Below are 18612 nucleotides of genomic sequence, written 5' to 3'. Positions count from 1 at the left end.
GATACATTAAAGAAAAAATAAAGATATATTAAAGAAAAAATAAAGATATATTAAAGAAAAAGAAATATATAAAGAAGTGGCTTCCCTCTTTATCACAATAAGTATAAACACTTTTAGTAACTTATCACATTCTCTTAAAATACAACAAATGATCTCTTTCTTTCCATATCTCAGATCTTATCTATAAACAAATCCTTGATGTCTCCTCATTCAGTCCTGGTCAGCAAAATATCCATTAAGAGTTATCAAAGATATCAACATATATATTTTAACTTTGATCAAATAAACAACCTTTATATTCCTTCCTTTTATTACATTATTAGCCTTTTTTCTAGATCACGGGTGTCAAACCCGCTGCATCACATGACGTGTCACGACGTATCGTGACTTTTTCACATTGCCAAAGCTGGGGTGGCATGGCCTCCGCACGATGCAACAGGCCCATGGGCTGGCAGTTAGATACCCCTGTTCTAGATCAATTGCAGGCTGTAGTGATCCTGTGACTGATACCATGAGTCAACATCACATTTTAAAATATTTGTAGGTATTGCTTGCATGGGTTCCATGTTGTTTTATGCTATTGCTAAAATGCTAGGTGAATTCTGTGTTTCACCCTTGTGCCCTGCTAATTTGTCACATTTCTTTAATTAATTTAAGCTATTTTTATCCCAGGTTTTAGCAGGTCTGGATATCATGACTGGGTATTAGAACCATTAGGCAAAGCATGATAATAGGTACATCCTCCCAATTTATTGTATATTTCAGAATGGGGAGGGAACTTAAAAGCAAGAGATTTGGTAAGTGAGGCTGGAAGGATGCCTTGGAGGAAGTTTGAAGCTGAAGGGAAGTTTTCTTCCCTATAGAGAGCCTTCATCTGTCAGAGTTTCAGGTTTATGAATACTGTATATATACTTAGTACAGGGACCATGGAAGGCATAGGTTGACAGCCCATAAATATACTATAATATTAAAAGAAGATATTATTGAGAATGTGAAGAAAAAAAATATGTAAAGAGCCTAACAATAAGGTATATCTGTGGCACTGGACACCTGGCAATTAGCAATGAGATATACTTTTTGTTTTTGCCCCCACTCCCATTGTTCAAAGTCTTCCTACCTTGGTTCCAAATTCTGTTATGTTAGCATATATCTTTTCTTTCATAATTACTGCAAAAATATGAGATTAAATTTCCCCTTCTCCCATCTCAGAACACTAAAATTAGTTACCTACATTGTAGTAAACAATCTGGAAAAAACTGTTTTTAAATAACACTCAGAATTGCTATTGAACTACTATATTACTGCTTAACAGTGCATGTGTATTGATATATTTATTTATTTACTTTCTTTGCAGGGTTGGCTGTGTGAGCTGTTGCGTTGGAAAGAAAACCCAAGCCCTGAAAATCGAACACTTTGGGAAAATCTGTGCACCATTCGGCGATTTCTGAATCTTCCTCAACATGAGAGGGATCTCATCTATGAAGAAGAATCTCGGCATCATCACAGCGAACGTATGCAGCATGTTGTCCAACTTACTCCTGAGCCTGTACAGGTCAGTGCTTTGGTTATCCAATTTAAATTTTTTTTTTGCTCTATTTTATGTATTTCAATTGATTTTTATTCCATCTGTCACCTGAGAGCTCAAGATAACCAACATAATATTCTTTTATTCAGTTTTCCCCTTCAACAACAAATACAGTTTAATCACATGATGTAGATAGAACTGAAGGAGGTGATTGGCCTGAAATTATTCAATAGGTTTTCATAGCTGAGCCTGGATCTAAGCTTGAATTTATCTGTTTTTAGTCTAACTTTCTATCTGATGCATCATGTTCCACACTACATTTTGAAATAATTAAGTTATTAGAATAATGTGAGAAAGAACCCTAAAAACAATAAAAATATAATAAAATCAGAACTATTTTTAAAACCAGAGAAACTCTTTCCTTATCCCATATTTAATTTCACTTATTAAAAATTGTATAACAATTTTAGTTCAGAGGAAAATTATCAGCCTTCAATGTATGTAGGTTCCAATTTTGTTGAAGCCATGTTTAGAGCTAGAGTTTGTTTAGTAGCTGACCTGGATAATTTAGTCCATTTGGAAATCTCTTTAAATGCGTGACATTTCTGCATTTTGTCATGGTTTCTTGTGTTACTTTTGCAAAATGATATTTGTTAGCCAGTTACAGAGTCTTGAATGAATATCTTTTTATTGATTGATTGTTTGATGAAATGTGAAGAAAAGGATCTAGAATGAATTTGTAGAAACTTGGACATTCTCCAACAACCTTGACATAGGATATCTTTTTTATATAATGGTATACTTTCATTAATCAATATGTACTGACTTTAAATATTGTAACTGGTCCATATGCATTAAAAGGGTTGAATATATATTGTTCAATAAAATATGTCTCCCATCCTTTTTCTAATCTAATATTTTGTAAGTAGTATTCTTAAATAAATTCATTAAGCAACACGTACATAAGACTATATAGATGCATGTTTCTGTTATCTATCTATTTATATCTATCTATCTATCTATCATCTATCTATCTATCTATCTATCTATCTATCTATCTATCTATCTATCTATCTATCTATCATCTATTTACAACAATAAATTGAAATATAGATGTAACCATGATATCTAGACTGTAATTGTACTGCAGCATGAATAACAGCTGTCAAGCATGATCTTACACTTTCCATTATCTTATTTGGAGATGATACACAAGGCTATTAATAACTATTTGCATAACAATATCTTAAAATAATAAAAATAAAATGCCTGATTTCAAACATCCTGCAACATTTTAAGTGAGTTAATAATCTTATCCTTGCCTCATTTACAACTGAATCCTAATTCCATTCTTCAGTTGCATTTTCAGTGAATGATAAATTAAATTTAGTACATTAAATGGGGAGAGAGAGAGAGAGGGATTAAATATAATTAAATTTTATTAGCTTAACCAAAATTAATAATAAAAAAATATTTAATGCAAAGATATTTGGATTAGCCAAATATTTATTAGTCCCATTATTATTTTGTATATTGTAAAGTAAATGTGATAAATTATTCCAACTTCCATGAAAAAGATAGAAATGTTGTAATAAATATACGGTATTTTATCCTCTAGATTTTATCATAGAAATATGTGGTTTTCAAACTTTTTCAAATTGCAACCTTGTTAGTTAAAAACATCCTGGACCCTCTGATTAAAAGACAAAACTCTAGTGACAGAAAATTGATTATATTCAAGTGTATTTGTTTTTTTTAACCCTCTGCTTACACAAAACCCCATCATAATCTGAAGAATCCTAGGGTTCCTCAGAACACATTTTTAAAAATCCTGATATGAATAACTTGGTGTAGTGGTGAACGTGCTGGCCTAGAAACCAGGAGACTGAGTCTAGGCTTCCCTTAGGAATAAAAGTTGGGTGATCTTGGGCCAGTCACTCCTTCTGAGCCCAATCCACTTCACAGGGTGGTTGTTGTGGGGAACAATGGAGACAAGAGCATTAAGTATGTTCCAAGTCTTGAACTATATATTAAAAGAGTTGGATACAAATCTGTCCTCACTAACCAACTACAATTGGGATTGTCAATTCCTTTGTTAAGTGATATGATTATAAAATGAAAACTCATGTGACCATGCCTGACTTCTGATGGCGGTTCTGGCTGTGATTGTTAAGTGTGGGTTATTAAGCACAATGTCACATAACTGCGACATACAACTTCCTGCTAGATTCCCCATTGACTTTGCTGATGGAAATCTGGCTGGGAAGCTCTCAGATAGTGATGATGTGACTTCAGGAGATTGCAATGCAATGTAATGACAACGGAATAGAATCAAGATCACGCGAAGTGTTAGTACCCCTTTACAGTGCCTTGGTAAGACCACACTTGGAATATTGCATTCAGTTTTGGTCGCTATGATATAAAAAAGACATTAAGACTTTAGCAAGATTTCAGAGAAGAGCAACGAGGATGATTAGGGGACAGGAGATACGTGTGGACATAGGCTAAAACATATGAAGAATGGTTGCAGGAATCGGGTATGTCTACTTTAATGAAAAGAAGAATTAGGGGTGATATAATAGCAGTGTTCCAATATCTAAGGGCCTGCCACAAAGAAGAGGGGATCAATCTATTCTCCAAAGCACCTGAGGACAAGACAAGGAGCAATGGATGAAAAACCAATCAAGGAGAGAAGCAACCTAAAACTAAGGTGAAATTTCCTGACAGAACAATTACAGTGGAACAACTTGCCTCCAAAAGTTGTGGGTGCTCCATCACTGGAAGTTTTTTAAGAAGAGATTGGACAATCATTAGTCTGAGATGGTATAGGGCACGGGTGTCAAACTCGTCACGTCACGTGTCATGACGTATCGTGACTTTTTTCACATTGCCGGAGCTGGGGTGAGCGTGGCCTCTGCATGATGCAACCAGCCTGCGGGCCGGCAGTTTGACACCCCTGGTATAGGGTTTCCTGCTTGAGCAGGGGGTTGGACTAAGGTCCCTTCCATTTATGTTATTCTGTTATGTTCTTGACTTAGCATGCTAGTTATGATTATGTGACATGGGGACACTGCAACAGCCACAACTTCAAATAGATGCTGAACAAATGGTCAGTCAGCAAGGATTGCCTGTACACACATGAGCGTGTGCACATTCACTCTCACACCGATACATACAGTACTGTACTGCCCCGAAAGCTATTAAGAAAGAGAGAAGGGAATGCTCTGCCCAGAGTCACTTGCTTGTGACACGAGCAGCTATATAAGTTAGATAAGTATGTTGGGACTTGATGAATCAGCCTTTGATTATCGAGTGTTGGTATGATTAAACCAGATACATTTTATAGTGAAATGGCTATTTTGAAAAGTTCATGAAATCTTCAGTTCCATTTTTTGTTAAACCATCAACTTGAATGTCCTAGGAAGGGGAGAAAAAGCTATGTGGCATGCAGCCCTATTTTATGGATTCTTATTTACAGATTATAGTCCTAACATTCAATGGCCAAATGGCAAATTATGATAGTTTCATTTTTCTATGTAAAAGAAAATGAAATAGCTTTGTTAAGCCTTTAATCTTCCCCAAACCTTGCAAAAATATAGAAAAGTGGCTGAATATTGTAGCCTTTCCCCCCCAGTAATCACATTGAATTACTGCTATGATCATTAGCATTAAAAAATAATTGAAAGGATACAACCTCCTCCCATCATAAGAATATTTACCATAATTTTGTTATATATTAATTTATTTCAAGTTTAATAACACAAACAAGGAAATAACTTGTTCTCAAATGCATTATCATTTTCTAACTGCTTTTTAAACTTTTTATTCTAAGAAAAGAAAGTTAATTCTGTGCATAAATTGGCCAAATAAAGTAGTGGAAGTGAGGAATTTTTCTGCAAAATTGGAGTTTCTAGTGATGTCTCTATTTCCTTGTATAATACTATTTTAAATGAGGAAATAGAGACCACTAGAAACTCCAATTTTGCAGAAAAATTTCTCAGCAATACTTTATATTGGAATATTGGAAATTAATGGAAAATATTAGAGCATATACATACAGAATAGAAGGAAAAAAACCCTGAAGATACCATTGAACATGAATCATAGCTATTTCCTTTCAAAATGTATTAGTATAAAACCTCAAGATGCGGGGAATGTCAAATGCATTCAGATAATGTAATATAACAAAATCCGTTTAAAGATGAAAGTGAATTGAACATTTTTTGTAACATACTGAATGCATGGTAGACTTTTGCTAAAGAATGCAAATATTTTAAATAATGTAATAATTATATTGGTTGCCTGCAAAGTACAATACAATATTGTTTGACTCAGGAAAACTTTATTGACAATCTTGAGTGATGTTAGCTAATATTGATACGTGCTTTTCTGTGTAATGTGGTAGAATCTATTTGCACAATACATAATATGAATTTGAGTGGATATGCTGAGTCAGTAAATATGTGCTGAACTAAACATCCTCTATATATCTCACAGCCTCATTATACTTATTCTCTGTCTTTCATCACAACATTTTGTTGATAGTCTCTTCTGAAACAACGTTTTCATTGATTAGTATTTTAATCCATTGGCCAGTGCAACCCTATGTCTCCCATTCTTTTTTTAATTCTTTAATCAATTAGAAGAGCAACAAATACTGCTAAAATTGCACATACAATATTCTTAACAAAGTAGTAAGATAATCTCTGTGATAATGTCATTCTCAGAAATTCGAAAGATTTGATTTTGCAATAATTGTTCTAAATTCACCAATTGTTATGCCAGAAAGTTTATTTTAGAAACTTTTTTAAAAATAGAAATGTCCTGCTACATCAGTGGATTGCATTTCTGATCCATATCTATACTTTATTTTGTTCTTTTTAAAATTATTCCATGATGAATAACAATAATACAAAAACCCTTAGCAACATGATGATAATAAAAATAAATAAAATCAGTAAAATAACTGCAGGGAGAGAAGAATAATTAGAGTGACATATGCACATTTCAAATAATGAAGCAATGATTATGTTTGTATGAGAATGTGTATCAGTGTGCATATCTGTTAGCACTGCATTCTCTTAATAGGATATGCATTTATATGCCTTATGCCAACCAAAATTATCTCGGTCATGCAGAATTAACTTCCAGGGCTCCCCCAAAAGAACAGATTATCTAGACTTAAATCTGGTTTCAGGACTGAATTTGTAAGTGAGACAACTTTTTATCAGTAATTTATTGATTTCTTAAATATTAATATTTATATGAAACTATTGAGAAAAGATAATCTAGTGTTTTGGACTTTTCTTACCAATATACATTTTAGAGGTAACTTGATCTCACTTATTGCAAAGATAGATGATAATCTTCTGAATCTGTGCCCAAAGGCAATACTGGGCTGGATGAGAGCTAATAAATTGAGAAATCAGGCAAAATCCTGATTTCTCAGAAGTCAGATTCTGGAATTACAATTCTAGCTGTTTGGGATGAACTAAACTCTTCCACTCTGAGAAACTGAATAATTTGGCACTCATTTTACTCCTTTTTCCTTAGGGGTAGCTAATAGTGCTACCTTCATTGGTGTCCTTCTGCTGTTGTTCCTTAGGAGGTCAACCTGCCCATAGTGACACATGTATTAGCTATGATTAGTTTAGAGTACTGCAATGTATTATGTTTGGCATCACTTTTGCAAAGTTTTCAGAAACTGAAACATCTAAATTGGTCCAAACTGGCAACAGCACATTTTATGTGCCCTGCAAGATGTACATTGGTTACCAACTTACTTCAAGATACAATTCAACCCAACCATGGAATTATCCCCACTAAATGATTGGGCTGAGGGATACCCAGTAACATTAGTAACTTTAAGAGGTTCCACCAGCAAGAGTGGAAGTAAACTCACCTATTCTGGTAAGTCAGAAGGGAAGACTGAAGCTAGGCATTTATCGCCAGTGTAATGAAAGACAGGAGAACTCTACAGGTATGAAAGAAGCCAATTCTTGTATGAAAAGGAACTCCAAATGAAATCCAAATGTTACACCATTTATGCATTGTTGCCAGGAAATAATCCTGGTGGTGCAGTGGTTAAACTGCAGTATTGCAGGCAAACTCTGCCTGCAGCCTGGAGTTCGATCCTGACTGAGTTCAAGGTTGACTCAGCCTTCCATCCTTCTGAGATCACTAAAATGAGGACTCAGATTCTAGGGGGAAATATGCAAATGCTTACATTGTAAACTACCCAGAGAGTACTGTAAAGCACTATGAGGTGGTACATAAGCCTAAAAGCTATTGTTATTGCTAAAACTGTCTGGACATGGCTGAAGCTTTTACACAAGTGCCAAATAAGGAGATTCATAGGTTAGAAAGTGCCCCACTAGTTACTGGGAAAGATTTTTCAGCTTTCATGAATACATCTGGAAGTGATGATGTGGCCAGACAAAATCCGCAAGGAAGTCTGAACTTCTCTTTCAAGGACATATAGTCAGAAGGAACAGATTCAGTGTACTTACATGAAACATAACCTGAGGCATTGTGAAAATTAACATGGAAAAAAATATTCCCAAATTTTCAAGGAAGAAAAGACCTGCGTAGTTTTCAGGCAAGCTATGATGGACAAAGAAAGTGAGAAGATTAAAGCTTTGGGCAACAAAGAAGATGCAAGATGAATGAAAAGAGAGGCTTCCTGTGCCAGGCAAGAAAGGCAAAGAAGGATGTCACTCTTTCTAAAAGAACTGAAAAATGAAAAACACTGTGGTTTATAGAATTGGGGAAAAGAAAGAGATGCATATAGTCTCCATATATATTTTATATGCAAATATATTTTAAGACTGTAAGAGATAAGTTGGAATCAGAATACCAATAATTGGAGATATCCAGATGAAGCCAAGTCAAAAGTAAAGACTTAACATTATGGGCATACAACTGGAAAGTTAAAAACAATCTTGTTAACACAGTATTTAATGTTTATGTTGCTTAACCTCAATATGCTTACAGAATGTAACAGCTGATCATAAAAAATTGCAAATGGTCAATATTTGTTTTCCTGAATTAAAAGAAAAACATAAAAAAGAATTCTTTTTTGCTTTTTTGGATTCCACAATGAAAATGATCAGTTGCTGAAGAGAAATAAAAAAGAGATTATTCCTAAGGAGGAAGGCAATTACAAAATTAGAAAGAATATTTCTGTGACAAAAAAGATAATTGTAATTGAAACAATTGGTTTTCAGACAAATTCATTATCAAGCTAGGTAACATCAGCAATATCAGCAGCCCAGGGAGAAGTAGTGTTTACTGGCTGTTGATATGTGGTAGTTTGCCTACTAGCCTTGATTGAGGTATATTTTCTTTCTTGATTGCTTTCTGAGTAGACGATTGTTTCTGCATCACGATTGTTTCTGCATCGGTCTTGTTTATATGGTGTTCATTCCTCCTTATCTGCATTTTGCTTAATAGGTATGTGATGAAGAATGATGTGATTAGTTCTGTTGCCTCTTTCTTCCATTCAAAAGAGAGGTCAAAGAAAGGTTCTATATCTAATCTCAAGCACAGAAGTTCACTGGGTGACTCTGGACAATCATTCTCTGTCAAATCCCATCTATGTCACAGGAGTGTTATTGTGAGGAAAAATAGGAGGGAAATATGAATGAGAGGCTTTGAATAAAAGGTGGGATATGAATTTAACAAAAAAGATAAGTAATAAATGTTCAACTTAACTTTCGTCCCAGGAACATTGTGAGGATAAAGTATAATGATTCCAATGTCTTTTACCTCTTTGAATGGTTTAGGTGATATCCCAAAGCTTAAAGAATTTGGCTTACCGTACATTATTTTAATGTCCTAAAAATATATGGTTTATGTGGGATAGGTTTAGACATGGGTGCAAAATATTTTAAGCTAGCCTATGAGAAGGGATGTGAGGGAAACAGTGGAAAGGTCTTGCCATGTCAGCATGTATAATATATATTAGTTTGCAAATAGATTTTTAGAGAGAAGAAAGATTTCTCACATACACAGATGAGTCTGTATGATCCAAAGTAAATCATCTACAATTTAGCCACAAATACATTCATTTCTTTCTTTTCAAATGAATTAATACATTGTGTAAATGCCTAAACTTCCAGGCATATCATGCAATGGACACAGTGTCTTTAAATAAAATATTTAAATTCATGATGTTACTATTTTCCAAGCTACAGAAATTTGCTCTTTAGAACCAGAGCATTACAGAAATCCCAGCATGCTCTGTTTGCATTACAATTTATAAAACAGTTTTAGAATACCCAGTGCAGGAAACTATTACATAGTTAAAACCTGGGGGGAGGGGGGAAGGGAACTAGGCAACAGAATAAATGGCTAATTAAAGGCAGAACTGACAGTTATACATTTAGCTTAATATTGTCTAATATTTTCCAGTGTGTATGACTCATTCTTGAAAGCTAGGGAGATACAAATATCCTCTTTCTTTAGGAATATCCTGTTATAAGTTCCATAGTGCCTAATCTGACCCCTACCTTAAAAAAAAAATCAGATGCCTTTTCAAATACTGTTAATGTACCTCCCCCCACCATGTCAAATATTGATTATAGTATAGTGTATTTTTTGCCTTTAATGGGCTGGCCCAGTTTAAATATTTCGAAAGAGGGTTTATTAAGCCTCGGAGGTTTATAGCAATTTTAATGTAGGGAATACATAAAATCAAATATAACTCTCAAACAAAATGATTGTCTTTTTGCTACAATTGAATTGCCAGCTTTTGCAATCTGTTGCTTCACTATAGAGAAATGTGTGCCTATGTATGTGGTTCACATTTCATGAATGTTTGACCACTGTATGTTTAGTAAGTATTAGTTGTACATTTTACACAGTAAATAGAAGATTAGAATATTTGTTCCTACAAGCTTTGCACACATATTGACAAAATCAATAAGCTGCAAATCACAAGCACAAGAGGGTTTCTATATATTTGACTTTGACACACTCAGTAGAATTTATTATGATAGTTATTATGATAGTTATTACAATTGCAGTAGAAAGCCAGAAATTTATTATTGAAAAGAAACAACTGTTTTTGCTTAATATGGATACCAATTGTTGCAAATTTCTATTAAGAATATTGATACAGTTGTAATATAACCTAGATGGAAGGGAGACATCCTTATTTATCTTTCATATTTTTATTATTTCAGAATAAATAATATTCTGAATCCCGACAAAATATTTCCAGGCAAGAAATAGTTTGTCATTTTTGATATCGTTCCACATTTTCTGTGATTTCTCACAGAGTTCACTTGGAACACATAGAGTTTTATGATATATTAAAAAAAACTCTGTGAAAGTTTTATGATACATTTTCAGTAATATGATTTTTCTCCAATTAGTTGAGATTTTGAGTGCAGAACCTATCATATTAAAGTTTATCCCAGATATTATTAACCAGTTCAGATGAAACAGCATTGTTATAAGATTGTCTTTCATGCTGTTCTTTTATTCACTTAGTAAAGTGGTATGTGAATTAAAGACAGAGAAAGTAGCAGAAAAAAATTACATTTTCTCTTTAAGGTTCTCCATGTTACCTCACAATGCTCTATTAGAGTTTCAACAAACTCTTCCTAGTGGATTAAATATATGTCAAGAGGGTTTACAAATGTCACCTTTCACACCAAAGAGCATTCAAGGAAAATAAATATAGAATTTATACATACAATTTTTCTTTTGTACTTTTTAGAAATACAGCCCTGAGCATTATGAATTGATGTATGGATAAGACCACAATTTAATTTTTACTATAAAGTATAATAATGTATAGTTTAAGAAAAATATATTTAGGCAGGAATATTTTACAATAAAATAAGTTTGAAATAATGTATTCATGCAAATTTTAAATAAATATTCTGGATTGATATAAAATGGAAAAAATATGAATGAACACATTCTGGAAATCTCTTTCTAGATTTAATATAAATTACCTGTAACTTATTTGGTTTCAGTTTCTCAACATTCATAGTCATTCATTTCTAGAAAACTACTGGAGGCAAAAGTTGCATAGAATGAACATGTCCAAACATAAATGAAATAGCAGGTTTAAGCAAGAAAAGCAAATATTTGCAAATACTTGAATCCTACTTTATTTTTTTGAATGAGTCATAACCAAATGGGGAAAATCAGACACGTGTAAGGCACAAAGTGGCATTTTTTTGTGATAAGATGATAATTATTTTATTATCTTAGTAATTAATGGTGTTTTCTGTAGGTATACATTTCATATCAAATCAGACTTCTTAATTTTTCTTAATTAGCAGAATGGTTTGAGTTCAATAACATATTAGAATAGTTATTTATAATTGCAGTGGAAATTTATTGCTTTCTTTTAAAAGTATAAAACAGAAAAAGTACATTTTTTTCAGATTTCTTTTTAATAAAACATGATTTTAAAATGCTAGATCTTTTCAACAGCTATATTTTTATTGAATAACACTATTTTTCTCTCCAGTATGTCAGTGGAAAAAACTAATTGGAGTTGCTTCTTAATTGATGTGCACAATAAAAGTTTTTGGAGAAAGAGGGCATTTTACTTTGTGAAACAGAATTTTAAAAATTTCTGTATTTTCTCTTTGATATATGTTATCTCTTGGAAAAATATTCTTTAGGATGTTTTTCAATAGGATAGCATTCTGCTTTGAATTTAGAATTAATCATGATTTCCCCCCCGCCCCCCAGATTGCAGTCTAACCTTTCAGTTGTCATTCACTGTGTTTTTCAAAAGCATGTATCTAAAATTATGTAAATTTTTTTACAGGGAAGGTCTTCATAAATTGGAGCAGAATTGGGTCTTTTGACAATACTCAATATTTCAGCATGTAATCCCACTGGTTATTTTATATGTCTGAGAATGTATTAAAAGAAAAGCCCTCCCCACCCATTATTTCAGTAATTAACTTCTTAATGCAAGAGAAAGGGGCTAAACATTGGTTTGACGTTGTTGCAAGCTTCAACCCCTCTGAATCTGGAGAGGGGCCTTCCTGCTGAAGTTTCCTGATGTGAAGAAACAAAACTTCAGCACTTACTCCTTTTCTATTTCATCACAGATAGAGATTGCATACAGTCATATCTGAAATGGGCTATATGTTATGAGACAGTTGCTTCTACCTGCTTAGGCTTTTTATGCAGGTAGTATATTAAACATGAAAGCCCGTTTGCGATAGTGGTTAAGGCATTATGCTGGAAACCAGTAATTCTAGTCCCATTTTAGGCTCAAAGTGATGTGGGGGACCTTGGGCCAGTCACTCTTTCACAGCCCTAGTAGAAGCAGGCAAGGGCAAACCACTTCTGGAAAAAAAATCGCAAAGAAAATTGCAAGGACGTTTCCAGGGAGTCTTGGACACAATTGAATGGAAGAAAAAATAAATAAATATGTACAGAACAGAGGATATATTGTATAATGATAAACTTTCATTGAACTTTGATTGATGAAGTACAGGACTTTCTTATTGAAAAAAACAAGAGAAAAAGACCAGTATAAATCTATTTGTTCAGGAAGGATAGAATGGCATTTTAGCAGGAGTACTTTATACTTTTCTGGTTTGTCTTTTGGCATTTCATAGAATGCCTAGGAAATGTGTGAAATACTAAACATTTTATACTTGGCGTCCCATTGTAGGCATTCTATAAAATGCCTAATTTCCAACATTGATGATAACATATACACTATTTTGTATATAAAATCTTGTATAAAATAATTCTATTTGCTTTCATTGTTACATTTTTTTAATTGCTGCAAGAAGCTGAACAAACCTATTGACCTATGTGCTTTTTTCAACTATTAGTGATAAAATGAGCAAGAGCTAAGTTGCAGACTGCATAGAACAAAATTGCTTTCCCCATATATTTTGGCTGCCTAAGATTTTGTGGAATTTCATATAAGGCAGTAGAAGTCATTCATTATAAATGTGGAAAGCCATAAAAATAGGGTATATAATCTGAGCTGGAGAAACTACTACTTTTGTTTACTGTAGAATTATAGCTATTCTGTCAGCAGAAAATTATCTAGTTATTTTAGGTAGTGAGTGCTTTTGTAAATATATTGGATAACATTTACCTGCTTCAGATGAGTTCCATTCCAGTTTAGAAGCTGCACCTTTTACTTGGAAATATCAGAAATAATCATATTCAATGTGTCGGCTTGTTTTACTTCAAACTGTTGATATTTGGGTATGTGTGTGCATGTGATTATATAAGAATATCAAGTTTCTTTTATATTTTTTTTGTGTGTGGACACTGTGGATTCCCTCCTGTTCTACTTCTATCAGGCATAATGGTGGTACTGAAATTTAGAACATGTGCTCTTCCATAACTGTTCAGGAAATGCAGGACCTCTTGGCTGATTTTGTCATCTATTTGATAACTGTTGAACTATTTTGTTGCAGTTAATTACTTAACTCTAGTCAGTCTTTGGTTTACAATCGTGAGCATTTGACAATCTCGAGCTTACAGCAGTTTGCAGATCTTCCTTGATTACCCTTGAATGCCCATTAATAATTAAAGAACGTTTACCAGAATAATTACGCATTTGCTTATTTATGTCAACTGTTTATTGAACAACAAATGCCTTTAATTGGTTAAAACAATTAAGAGATATGGTAATATTTCCATTTGTTCTTTAAAATATGTTCATGAATAGCTCTCCAACAGATAAATGCTAAATATTTATTAGTATTTATTTTTTATTTTCTCTCATATTTTTCTTAATACTAGCAGGAAATAATTTTCTGTCATTTTGAAAGTAGAAAATATTTGCCTTCTGGTATTTAAAATGTGTACTAGTCGTCAATAAATATAATCAGTTCTGATAACATAACTGATTTCACTTGGCATTGTGACCTAGAGTCACTGCTGCTACGGAAGCATAAATAATAATGGCCCTCCAAAGCCTAGTTCCTGTTTGCTAAATATACTTGGCTAGCTTTGAATTCCTTGGTGCGCAGTCATTAATGTAATTGTCTTTGACAGCATTTAATTAAAATGCTTTTTCTAGTAAATTCATAAATACTTTTCTTTTTATATTTTTTTGAGACATTGAACGCCAAATATGTGAACATCCCCTTAAATAATTCTCTCTTGTAAATTGTTAATTAAATCTAACTTAGTGTCTGTTTCATGTTGGTGGGAGAAATGAAAAATTAATACCCTGGAGTAAAATCAACTTTTTCTTAGTAAATGTTGATGTTTGATATAGATAACTCTTTATCAAATTAAAAGGGCTAATTCCCAGACAGTGAGAGCTAATATGTGTATGTTTTCATCTAAGTACCTCTGAATTTAGACAGACAAAAAGGTGGCAGCTATTGCATGTAATATAGCTCACTTTAAAAAAGAATGCAATTGCATTGTGTCAGTCTTTCAAAAAAATCCTGAATTGCTTAAAGCTTCTTTGAAGATGGAAATATCACTAAAATAACACTCACACTAAAATCAGTGTGTTTTCTTTCAGGATCCAGGTACAATTAAATTGTAGCTTTCTTCCCATAGCTTATTTTTTCACATCTGTGGGAACAAGGGGGAAGGACTGAAAAAAACAGAACTGTGCTATCATGATGCGTGTTCATTTTTCTACTGTATATGAATTGTAGCATTCCATGCACTTCCGAACAGCACACAGCTTGCAGTGTGATCCCGCAATCCTTCTTTCATCATTCTGATGAAAGCTGCAAGATCCTGTCAATTCAGCTGCTTTTCAATCAAAGCTTTTGAATCATATTTAAAGATTCACTTCTAAAGTCATAGAAAATTCTATATAAACTATTCTTTTTGTATTAGATAGTTCCTGAATTTACATAAACTCTTACCTAGAGTGCAGGTGTGTCCTTGTCCTGAAGATCCCATACTTAGATTGTAGAATGAGAAAGTAAGGGTTTATCTATTGTTCCTTTGAGTGAGGTAGAGCATTATCAATATATAAAATTAGTACATAGATTGTAAATAGCAAAGACAGATTTAAAAGGATAGTCCCAGACATATTTATTGGTCTGTGCATTTTAGATAGGATGTGGATTTCTATAATTTCATTGTGTCTTAATACTGTATATGAGCGTTTGTTGAGAGAAAGAAGGGGAGCAGGTATAATTTAACATTAATAAATTGTTGACATTTTAATGTCTTGGCACCTGGGTAACCCATAAAGCTTAATAAACAGGAAACTGCCTAATATAAGAGCAATCAATAGTATATTCAATCAGAACCCTGCAGTTAATTGCTAGTTGACCTTAGAGATTTCCTTTAGGAAACTATTTTCCTTTACCTGAGATGAAGAACAACTTCATCTGCGTATTAATAAGGCATTTAATACTCAGGATATTATTGCTGAGCTGTGAAAACTGGATGTGAGATTATAGTACGAACCTTTACATATAGGGCAGTGATGGCAAACCTTTTAGAGACCGAATACCCAAACTGCAACCCAAAACCCACTTATTTATCACAAAGTGCCAGAGCTGCATCAGCATTGTGATGCCCTCAGGAGGGGCATGGAGGCGTGGCCCACTGGGTGGACATGGCTGCAGTTGTCACAGCAGACTGGGTGGGTGTGGCTGGGCTGGGCATGGCTACCTCAATGTTGCTCATGGAGGGGATGCCTGTGGGGGCCGGGCAGGGTTGGGGGAGATCCAGGGGATCTCTGGCAGGTGGGGTGGTGGGCAGGAGGCCCAGCGTAGATGCGGGAGGCATGCAATCCTAGCTGGTACTGGGGGGCCATGGCGCCGATGGGGATCCGGCTTTCCCTGCTCGGGGTGGCCTTTGGCTTGCTGGGTGTGGGCGTGCTCTACACCTCTACTCCATCTTGCTAGCTGGCCGCTTCACCTCCTTTGTGCCTGGTGGGGCTGCCACTCTGGGCAGCAGCAGCGGCCTAATGGATCTGCGCAAGCTGCTGGCAGCGGTGGCGTGCATGCCCACAGAGAGGGCTCTGAGTGCCGCCTCTGGCATGTGTGCCATAGGTTTGCCACCTCTGATATAGGACATAGGAAGTATTTTCGGGCAAAAGGAATGGTGATTTCAGAATGTTTATAACTCAAAAAGTTAAACAGGAATAGAATCGCCAGATCTAGGCTCTGAGACAATTGCAGGTTGCCCTTGACTTAACCTATTCATTTAATGATGGCTTGGTGTTATAACAGCCTTGAAAAAAGTGACTTATGATTAATTCTTAAGTTATGATTGTTACACCAGCCCCACAATAACGTAATCACAATTTGAGTGCTTGGGAACCAGCTTGAAATTATTACAATCATATGATCATGATTTGCAACCTTCCCAGCCTTCTTCTGACAACCAAAGTCAATTGGGGAAGCCAGATTTACTTAACGACCATGTGATTCTCTTAACAATAGTGATTTGCTTAACAATCATGGTAAAAGTGGACATGAAAATGGGTCCAGTCCCATGATGACTTCCTTTACAACCACACCAGTTAATGACAGAAATTCTGGTTCCAATTTTGATCGTAAGTCAAGGACTGTATGTTACCTTCAGATTATATATAAATTATATAGTGGCCCAAAATCTTATTTCCTTTTTGCTTGGGGCAGAAAATCAAAATATAATTCTCTCCAGTTCTTCATTGTGATGCCTTTCAGAAGCAATCACTTGATTTGTGGTGGGTTTGAGTGGCTTCAGATCTTCCTTGTCTTTGAGTAGGGTAGAGGAAATGCAACCACATATTTTTGCATCCTTTTGGGGAAAAAAGAATTCTTGAATAAGGTTACTGAAAAAGTGAGAATAAGGAAAAATCAAAGTGACCTATAGATAAGGAGCATTGTTGTTGTTAATTGCGAAGTCGTGTCCGACCCATCGCGACCCCATGGACAATGTTCCTCCAGGTCTTCCTGTCCTCTACCATCTTCTGGAGTCCATTTAAATTCACACCTACTGCTTCAGTGACTCTATCCAGCCATCTCATTCTCTGTCGTCCCCTTCTTCTATTGCCCTCAATCTTTCCCAGCATCAGGCTCTTCTCCAGTGAGTCCTTCCTTCTCAATAGATGGCCAAAGTATTTGAGTTTCAACTTCAGGATCTGGCCTTCTAGAAGAGCAGTCGGGGTTTATCTCTTCTAGGACTGACCGGTCAGCCTTTCTTATGGTCCAACTTTCACAGCCATACATTGCAACTGGGAAAACCCTGGCTTGGACTATACGCACTTTTGTTGGCAGGGTGATGTCTCTGCTTTTTAGTATGCTGTCTAGATTTGCCATAGCTTTCCTCCCCAGGAGCAAGCGTCTTTTAATTTCTTGGCTGCAGTCCCCATCTGAGGTGATCTTTGAGCCCAGAAAAATAAAATCTGTCACTACCTTCATTTCTTCCCCATCTATTTGCCAGGAATTGAGAGGGCCGGATGCCATGATTTTGGTTTTCTTAATGTTGAGTTTCAAGCCAACTTTTGCACTCTCCTTCTTCACCCGCATCAAGAGGCTCTTTAGTTCCTCTTCACTTTCTGCCATTAGAGTGGTATCATCTGCATATCTTAGGTTGTTGATATTTCTCCCGGCAATCTTAATTCCAATTTTTGTTTCATCTAGCCCTGCCTTTCTCATGATGTGCTCTGCATATAAGTTAAATAGGCAGGGCGACAGTATACAGCCTTGCCGGACTCCTTTTCCAATTTTGAACCAATCAGTGGTTCCGTGTCCAGTTCTCACTGTTGCTTCTTGACCCGCATATAGGTTTCTCAAGAGACAAATAAGATGGTCTGGTACTCCCATCTCTTTAAGAACTTGCCACAATTTGTTGTGATCCACACAATCAAAGGCTTTTGCATAGTCAATGAAGCAAAAGTAGATGTTTTTCTGGAACTCCCTAGCTTTCTCCATGATCCAGCATATGTTGGCAATTTGATCTCTAGTTCCTCTGCCTCTTCGAAATCCTGCCTGTACTTCTGGTAGTTCTCGATCCACATACTGCTGGAGTCTAGCTTGTAGGATTTTAAACATAACTTTACTAGCATGTGAAATGAGTGCAATGGTGCGATAGTTTGAACATTCTTTGGCATTGCCTTTCTTTGGAATTGGAATGTAAACTGACCTTTTCCAATCCTGTGGCCACTG

At 35.0% G+C, this 18612-nt stretch overlaps 1 protein-coding gene across 2 annotated transcripts in view; it reads left to right on the top strand.

Annotated features, from left to right (window-relative positions):
- The window catches only part of SATB2 (SATB homeobox 2), a 132271-nt gene that overhangs the window by 97043 nt on the left and 16616 nt on the right, over window positions 1-18612 (top strand). For both annotated transcript variants that reach the window (XM_039353468.1, XM_039353460.1), the window contains one exon: window positions 1355-1552. In XM_039353468.1, coding sequence (XP_039209402.1) covers window positions 1355-1552 — 198 coding nt within the window. The remainder of the gene's footprint in view (window positions 1-1354; window positions 1553-18612) is intronic.

The sequence above is a fragment of the Crotalus tigris genome, unplaced genomic scaffold (assembly GCF_016545835.1).
Source record: "Crotalus tigris isolate CLP2741 ecotype Arizona unplaced genomic scaffold, ASM1654583v1 scf7180000017568.12009008, whole genome shotgun sequence".
Taxonomy (NCBI): domain Eukaryota; kingdom Metazoa; phylum Chordata; class Lepidosauria; order Squamata; family Viperidae; genus Crotalus; species Crotalus tigris.
The sequence above is the reverse complement of the archived record's forward strand: the minus strand, read 5'-3'. Positions and strand labels throughout refer to the sequence as shown.